The sequence below is a fragment of the Pteropus alecto genome, unplaced genomic scaffold (assembly GCF_000325575.1).
Source record: "Pteropus alecto unplaced genomic scaffold, ASM32557v1 scaffold143, whole genome shotgun sequence".
Classification (NCBI taxonomy): Eukaryota; Metazoa; Chordata; class Mammalia; order Chiroptera; family Pteropodidae; genus Pteropus; species Pteropus alecto.
This window is the reverse complement of record NW_006434828.1, coordinates 2432366-2441053: the sequence shown is the minus strand read 5'-3', so window position 1 is coordinate 2441053 and position 8688 is coordinate 2432366. Positions and strand designations below refer to the sequence as shown.

Sequence of the window (8688 nt, the reverse complement as noted above, 5' to 3'; positions counted from 1 at the left end):
GCAGCCCCGAGCGCTGGGCAGGGAGCGATGGGGCCCCGTGGGCGGGCCCGCGAGGGACGGGGGACCGGGGCTCAGGGGCTCTGGCCCCCGGGGTGGCTATGCGAGGGACAGGGCGGTGGAGGGGGACCCGAAGGACAAGCTGGCTTCTCACCCTGCTGGTCCCCTCGGCTAAGGCCGCCCCCCAGGCAGGGTCCCCACACGCGCTCCCTTTCTGCCTGGACTCAGTTTACCAGCCCGGCCTGGGTGGGGGTGGAGGCAGCAGGAAGGGGCGGCGGGCAGCGCAGACCCTCTCGCCGCGCTTCTTGAAGAGGCCAGCACTGCTCGGTTCTCAGCCGTAACAGTCGGAGAAGCATCTGCTGTCAGTCTCCTCCGGCGTCTGCCCGGGGAGCCGGAGACCGGGGTTTTCCGAAATGGCAGGTTCTTCGTGCCAGGCCCCCTGGGGGGCGGCCAGCATGACGGAGGACACCTCACTGGGAATCAGAGCTTTGGTGTCAAATCTGAACTCCGCCACCAAAGGCCGCCTGTTTCTGAGTCCATTCACTCCTTCATGCATTCACGACTCCGCCACCAAAGGCCGCCTGTTTCTGAGTCCATCCACTCATTCATGCATTCGTGCATGCATTCATTCATTCATTCATTCATTCATTCATACATTTAGTGAATATCTCTTGGGTGTGGCCTTGTCCCTGGCCTGCTTTAGACTGGAAGATTCTGAAGTGAGCTGAATAGCTGCCCCTCCCCCAGCCTCTAGTCCCCGTCCCTGCTCCCAGCCCCAGGCCCAGCTCCTGTCTCTGGAGGGAAGAACCCCTCCAGTCAAGGCTTCCCTCCACGCTGGGGCTGGGGCTGAGCCTGAGCCTTTGTCCTACCTCGGTGTCCCTGGGCCATGGGGGAGTGTTCGGAGGCAGGAAACAGCCAGAGTAGATTGGCAGGTGGCCCACAGTCTCTAGCCGACTTTAGCAATTCTTCTTTATTTAATCAGCCACCAAGCCATGGGGCCAGCACTGGTTTATTGAGCACCTACTACGTGCCAGCAATTATACTGGGTGTTGGGGACACAGAAGTAAGCCTCTTTTGCTTTTAGGAGCTAAATCCCGTGTAGGAATGACCATCCCCACTCAAATCTCGAGGTCTGCTTGACGCATCTTATACACTCCTTGACACCACAACCTTTAGAGGTAGATGTTATGATTATCACATGAATAGGAAATCAATTAATAAAATGTATTATTATGTTTCTTAGTACTTTATTATGATATAGTCTATATTATTGTAATTAGGTTATTATGTTCTTCTGTCATTATGATGGACAGCCCCCGTGTTATTATTTGTTATTCTGTTACCATCAGTGGAGGGACAGCCCTGCTTTTCGGATGAGGAGAGGAGCACAGCCATTCTTCTGGGTGACAGTAGCCTGCGTTGTCCAGCTTCCCCGATGGCAGACACGGAGGAACCTCACCCTAGTCAGGAGGGCGGGCAGAGGGGCCAAGTCACCGCCTGGCGAGGGCGCCCCGCCCCGAGGGGCAGCGGGCAGTGCTGGAGGTGCTGGCTTGGTGAGTGTGAGGCCAACGAGGAAGCGGCCGGCCGGCCACGGGCCAGTGGCCTTCGCTCGCACCCCCGTGTTTTCACTCACGAAACGGGGATGCAGTTGCCGTCCAGTGGCGGGCTCTGTGCAGGCCGACTCAAGTCGTGGATTACCACGTCATGACTCACGGCTGTCACCTTCTCCTCAGACTTCTAAGAGCAGGGTGGGCCCAGGGCCTGGCCAGTCGGCGTTGTTGCCCTCAGGACAGGCAGGCTCCCAAATTCTCCAGCCTTCAGGAAGATCAGGGGTGTCTGGGCCCCCTCCAGAGGGCCTGGGTCATGGGTGGCTGGGTGGGCAGGATTGCTGAGTGCCAGGCTCGCTCTCCAGAACAGTGCCCCAGCCGCCTCCGGCAGAGCCCATCCATCCAGCGGAAGCAGGAGTTGGAGCAGGAATTGTGACAGACAGACCGGAAGCTGAGTCAGAGTGGGAACCCCAAGTGGGCGCACCCCCCAGCCCCGCACACCGGGAGGAGGCTGGAAAGACCCTGGAGCTCCGGGCCACTCCCAGTCACCGTGGAGGCTTCCTGACCCGCGGCGGGAGGGCCTGGCAGGGGCGGTGGGCGGCTCCCTCTTCCTGCGATCCTAAGTCGCCACAGCGGGAATTCTGGCCCATTTCCCTGGGCGGCACTTTTTTAGTGACATCTTTCGGAAGGATGGTGACATCTAGCGCTTGTATGCGTATTTGCTAGCAGAAGCCAGAACGAATCCCAGACTGGCTGGGCGTGGGGGGGAAGCACCCGACGCATCCAGCTTTGCCGCCAACTCACTTCCCTTCGAAACGAGAACTTGGCCTCAGCCACAGTGCCCCCGAGAAGCCATGCATTACATGTGCCCTTCCAGCAGAGGGTGCAAGTGAGCAGAAGCAGCTGTTTGTTTTTTAAGTTAAAAAGGTAAAAAAGCAAAACCATTTCTATGTTGATAACATTTATTAGAGACACTTTTTAATTTGGAGCCATAAAATACCAGTTAGAGAGCAGTCCCCAGTTAATTCTACGTCATTCATTGTCCAGTTGGGGTCTATCCAGTCCATGCACCAGGCGGAAGGCTCCAGAAGCCCCCAGAGGGAGAGGGAACAGGGCCGAACCAAAAGCGAACGTATCGGAGGCCAGGGCTGTGAAGCGGAGGAGGCAGAGCTGAGTTTTCTGCCGCATGCGCGCTGCCGGCGACGGCTTTTAAGACACAGCAAAATCGAACTCAGAAACGTGGTGTGACCGGGTGGAAGATGGACAGAGGGTGCGGATAAGAGGCCGATGTTCCCAGAAGCCTCGTCCCGTGGCTCGTAGGCGGCCGTCACCTTGCCGTGTGCTCACACGGCCTCTTCTTTGTGCTCGCATGGAGGGAGGGAGCGGAGAGACAGGGGACTCTCTGCGCCTCTCCTTACAAGGGCACTCAAACCCGCAGCCCAGCCCCGTCCCTTATCCCGTCTGCAGTGGGTTGAATTGTGTCCCCCGAAAGATATGTCCACATCGTAACTCCCAGAGCCCAAGCATGTGGTCTTCCTTGGAACAAGGGTCTTTGCGGATGCAGTCGGTTAAGGGTGTTGAGATGAGAGTGTCCTGGATTTCGGGTGGCCCTGAGTCCAACGACTGGTGTCCCCATCAGAGCCGCGGAGGGCGCGGAGGGCGCGGAGGGCGCGGAGGGCCCATGACCAGGGAGGCAGAGACGGGAGCGGCACGTCTGCAAGCCCAGGAACGGGCACTGGCAAGCATTGAGTGAGGCTTCCAGAAGAAGCTTCCAGAAGGACCCCCTACCCCAGGCAGCACCTTGAGTTCGGACCTCTGGCTTTCGGAATGAGAAGGATAAACGCCTTTGCTTTAAGCTCCCCAGTTTCTGGTGATTTCTTATGGCAGCCCCCGGAAACCAACACACGAGCTGCAGGGTGAAAGTTTTAATTTCAGACGTGAGGCCACGTTTGCAGAATCTCCCAATGGGTTCCGAAGCCCACGTGGGGGGTGGGCCGGGCAGTCACTTTGGCAGGAGGCTGCATCCTGCCAACTTCCCTCAGCTCTGGACACTGGCCTGCCCTGCTGGCTCCCTGTCCCTTGTCTCACTCTCTATGTGACATACCCCCACATTGTGGGGGCAGAACATCTTGGTGCTTCTAAACAATAATTTCCAAATCAGATCACTTTGGAAAGCGGTCAGGTTTCGAGTTAGGGCCCTGGGAGTTCATCTTCGCCTCCAGAGGCCCTGTGGGACCTGCAAAGCACCTGCCACAAATGACATGTAGCACTTGGCTTTGCGTGGAGATCACTGTCTTGCAGAAGAGGGGTTCGCCCAGCCTCCCCGGCTCTGGGCGACAGGAAGCTCGTTTCTCTGACTGGGCTGAGCCCGGGGCTCATGCCAGCCCGGCCTGGAGGACCCGGCCTACACATAAAGGCCCCTCTGCGCTTCCCTGTTCCAGGCGCTTTCTTCACAAAGCTGGTGGACGTGGGTGCTGCGTCTGTGAAGCTAGAGATCTGGGACACGGCCGGCCAGGAGAAGTACCACAGCGTCTGCCACCTCTACTTCAGGGGCGCCGACGCTGCACTTCTGGTTTATGACATCTCCAGCAAGGTGGGGCTCCCCTTGGGGCATGGCCCCACCCGCCCCATAGGGCATCTGCCTTCTGCCCTCCCAGGCCCCGGGACACTGCCTTCTGAAGGCGTTGTGTGACTGATCTGTCCAGGTGCCATGTGGTAGAATCATGACACATCAGTGATAACTGGTCGCCCCCTCCAGGAAGCCCTCCCTCCTGCATAGTTGATTTTACGTCTCTCTGACCCTACCAGAGCAGCCCGCACAGAGCGCCATCCATTGCTCGCCATCCCTTGAGGGCCATTGAGTTGGTGAGGGGGGTGTCACAGAACAGGACGCGGGCCCTAGCTGCCCACGCCCTACCTGGAGTACCATCGGGCAGAGGCTAAGCATAAGTGAGCGGACACTTAGAGCTGAAGCGCGGGGTGGGGTCCTGTGGGGGTTGATGGGAGGGGCATGAACCCCAGCCCTGGGGGGTGGCGGCTTCCTGCAAGAAGGCTCTAGCCGGAGCGGGGCAGTGGGTGGCGAGGGGCAGGGGAACAGGAAGGTCAGGGCCTCTGGGCCAGGGAGCAGGAGCCCTGGGGCCTGCGGCTGAAGGCAGGCCAGCCTGGTCAGCTTTGCCGCAGGGAGGGAGAGGGGAGGCGTGGGGCCCAGGTCTGCGGGGTCCTGGATCAGGGTTGAGGGTGACAGTCACTCCCCCAAAGCCTCCTGCACAGAGAAGTCCTTGAGGGCCTCCGGGAGTGGGGGCTGCAGGAGCTGGAGGTCTGGCCCGAACGTCCCACAGCTTCCAGCCTCCCAGGCCTTGTTGTGGGGAACGAGCTGCCCTGTGACTTGGACGCCCACAAACCTGGAGAAGACGCGCCGCCCCTTCCGAGGGGACAGAGCAGCCCTCGGGGGGCGGGGGACACGGTCTGGTCTGCCATACAGCCGGCGGGGTTGTACGCCATTTTACATGCTGTGGCCATCGGCACCTGCTCTTTGTTCTGGGGGCCAGTGCTGGGGACCACCCCTGAGTGTCGCCTCACTTCTGTCCTTTTCAGGAGCCCGGGGGCCTGCGGCTGAAGGCGGGCCAGCCTGGTCAGCTTTGCCGCAGGGAGGGAGAGGGGAGGCCCAGGTCTGCGGGGTCCTGGATCAGGGTTGAGGGTGACAGTCACTCCCCCAAAGCCTCCTGCACAGAGAAGTCCTTGAGGGCCTCCGGGAGTGGGGGCTGCAGGAGCTGGAGGTCTGGCCCGAACGTCCCACAGCTTCCAGCCTCCCAGGCCTTGTTGTGGGGAACGAGCTGCCCTGTGACTTGGACGCCCACAAACCTGGAGAAGACGCGCTGCCCCTTCCGAGGGGACAGAGCAGCCCTCGGGGGTGGGGCACGGTCTGGTCCGCCATACAGCCAGTGGGGTTGTACGCCGTTTTACATGCTGTGGCCATCTGCACCTGCTCTTTGTTCTGGGGCCAGCGCTGAGGGCCACCCCTGAGTGTCGCCTCACTTCTGTCCCAGGACTCCTTCTGCAAGGCTCAGCAGTGGCTGAGGGACCTGGAGAAGGAGCTCCCTCTGGGAGATGTGGTGGTCATGCTGGTCGGCAACAAGACGGACCTCGAGGAGGAGCGTGAGGTCAGCGTCGAGGTAGGACTGCGACGGGCCATCGTGTGACACACGGACACACGCACACACACACGCACACCTGCACTCACCCACACATGCACATGTTGTCACACACCACACACACATGCATCATACATGCACACACATGCACCCCGAACACATGCTGTCACACACACATGCACACATGCACACACACGCACACCTGCACTCACCCACACATGCACAGTGTCACACACACCACACATACATGCACACACATGCACCCGAGCACACGCTGTGTCACACACTTGTAGACCACATGCACATACATGCACACACATGCACTTCCCACTATGTTTAGGACCAGGAGCACGTGGGCAGCTGTAGAAAAGTAGCCAGGGTGAATCCAGGCCACATTAGGGGCTGGCGTCAGCGAGAGGGAGAGGCGACTCGGGGTCCAGGAGGAGGGGCGCCCCTCCGGGAGAGGGCAGCCCGCTTCCTTGGCGGTGATCTGGAAGACAGACAGGCGGCAGGAAGGTTCCGAGGAGAGTGTTGGGAGGGCAGAGGGAAGACAGGGCGGCATCAGCGTGAGCCCTCTGGGGGAGGGCTTGGGGGAGCCATGCTGAATGTGGTGGCCAGTGGGAGGGGACGGGGGTTTGCAAACTAATAGGCCACCAGAGCGATGGCCCGAGGGCTCTCTGCGTGGAGAGCCAGAGGGCAGGTTGGGGAGGGAGGACGGGGAGCACAGGGAGGGCAGAGCCAGGGCGGGACTGGCCGAGCTCAGTGGGGAGGAGTTGCAGTCTGTGGGCCAGGGGACAGGAAGGGGACACCACCGGTGCGATGCTGTGGAGCCTGAGGGTCACTCCTCCCCTGGCTGCGTCAGGGAGGCTTGGGGGAGGGGTCCGCACGGGGAGGTCCCCAGTCCTCGCTCACCCGCTGGCCTTCTTGGGAGTGCTTCTCCCTTCTGGGCCACACCTGCAGCCCGGTACTGGCCAGCTCGCCCTTGCTCTGCGGTGTCTGTCACTCCATGCAGGCCTGACCCGTGTGAGACCCAGGAGAGACCAGAGGAAGGTCTGGTGGGCTCCTCCAGGGGCCTGTCCCCACTGCCCCTCCACGCTTCCCCCCTTGTCGCTTGGTGTCTGCCCGAGTCTCAGAGCCCACAGGTGCCAGGGAGCCGTGGGGACAGGGGTCATGCCAAGGAGTGGCCTCCTCAGACTCTGCCCCTGCTCAGGGGCACGGGGACACAGCCCTGGGGCAGGACGAGCCAGAGGCCCTGATTCTCCACTGGCCACACCTGGCTGGCGGGTCCGCCTTAGAAGGCAACTGGGTAGATCTCAGAAAAGCTGGGAACCGCCAAACGAAACACCCCAAATGCACGTGGTGGCACCGGCCACACGCGGCTGTGGGCGCCGAGCGTCCTCACGGCTCCCCTGAGCGGCCTGCGTGTCCGGGGTGTTCTCCCCAGGAAGGGGCGGAGTTCGCCGCGAGCCAGTGCCTGCTGTTCATGGAAACCTCAGCCAGACTGAACCACCAGGTGACCGAGGCCTTCCATGCAGTTGGTGAGTGACCGTCCCTCCCACCCCCGCACCGCCAAGGGTCTGCTTTCCCGGAGTCCTGGGACCAGCGGCAAGTCTGTGGGGCCGGGACGGGGAGCGGGAGAGTCACTGGCTCCGGGAGAGCGGCAGGGAGGGCTGGCGTCCCGGGACGGCCCTGTGTGCTGGGGCTGCTGGGCCGGGGTCTCCCCCGCCCCCCAGCAACCCTCGTCCCGCGTGGGTCCCAGCGCAGGAGCTGGTGCGCAGGGCGGAGGAGAAGGCGGAGAAGCAGACGCCGCGGGGACGCGCACAGCTGGCGGCGAACCAGGCGCCCGGCGCGGCCAGGTGCTGCGGCCACTAGGAGCGGCCTCGGTGGGAGGGGCCGCGGGAGGGGCCCCCAGGCCCGGGCCAGGCTGTCCTCAGGGAGCCGCTGCCGGCTCTATGTGCACAGTGGCACTCGATTCTGACTCTCCATGGGCGCCGGTTTGTTCCTGAGTCCTAGAAGTGGCTGGAGCTGGCACCCCTCGGAACTGGCGGGGTCGTGCAGGACAGCGCTGGTATCAGATGGCTCCCGGGGTGTCAGATCCGCCTCCCAATACCCCGACACCCCGACACAGACCGAATCCCAAATGGCCAGACCAGGCGCGCCCGCCCCTGCCAGGCTGGTTGTGCCCTCTGCTGCCTCCCGACGCAGAGGAATGAAACAGGTCGGGGGTCAGGTCGGGAATACAGGGCTCGGACCACGTGGTGGGTGGACGGCGGCCTCACGCGGGGCGCTGCACAAGACCCCGCCTGTGCCTGGGACTGGGCGGGGACCGAGCAGGCCTGGATGGAGGTGACCAGCGACAGTCACGGGGCCGGGGACATCTTCAGTGGGGCTCGGGGCAGTTGTCCTTGGGGAGAGGTGTCTGCCAGAGGGCTGGGGGGCTCTCCTGGCTGTGCACTTGACAATGACATGCTTGTGCCCGGTGAGCGTGAGGACTCAGCCCTTTAGCCTGAGGTATAGACTGTACCACTTACGTGTTTTTCTCCAAAAATTAAACTGCTTTCTGTAACCTAGTCTGTGGTGGATTTGCAAGGTGGGTTTTTATTGCACATATTCTGGGGGGCTCGGGGGAGTACACAGGAGGCGGGCCCACGTGGCTGGCTTGTGGGGACTAAGGTGGGCACAGGACATCTCTCTGTCGGTGACATGCCATGCAGTCACCTTGTCACTGCTTATCAGCCTTTATGGAGAGGCCAGACGGTGCCTTTGGGCGGCGGGCCCCCGCGCAAGGTGGCTGTTTTTGGGGGTCGATGCTGGTTTTCATCCTTGCCCCTGGGACTATGCTCGGCAGGTCTGAAGTGTTAAATAGGACATTTTACCCACCCGAAAGGACTTCACTGGAAGCGTCTTCATGTCGTCAGAGGGACAAGTAGAAGGCGTCCATTTCTGCTGACTCTGCCCATCTTGGCACCCAAATGTCATGAGCATTTCTAGGG

At 61.5% G+C, this 8688-nt stretch overlaps 1 protein-coding gene across 1 annotated transcript in view; it reads left to right on the top strand.

The window, feature by feature from the left end:
* The window catches only part of RAB17 (RAB17, member RAS oncogene family), a 13296-nt gene extending 5046 nt beyond the window's left edge, over positions 1-8250 (top strand). Inside the window, exons 6-10 of the mRNA XM_025045454.1 lie at positions 1180-1181; positions 3986-4137; positions 5591-5716; positions 7140-7233; positions 7455-8250. Of these exons, the coding sequence (XP_024901222.1) occupies positions 1180-1181; positions 3986-4137; positions 5591-5716; positions 7140-7233; positions 7455-7567 (487 nt within the window). The 3' untranslated portion in view covers positions 7568-8250. The remainder of the gene's footprint in view (positions 1-1179; positions 1182-3985; positions 4138-5590; positions 5717-7139; positions 7234-7454) is intronic.
* The last annotated feature ends 438 nt before the right edge of the window (positions 8251-8688 follow it).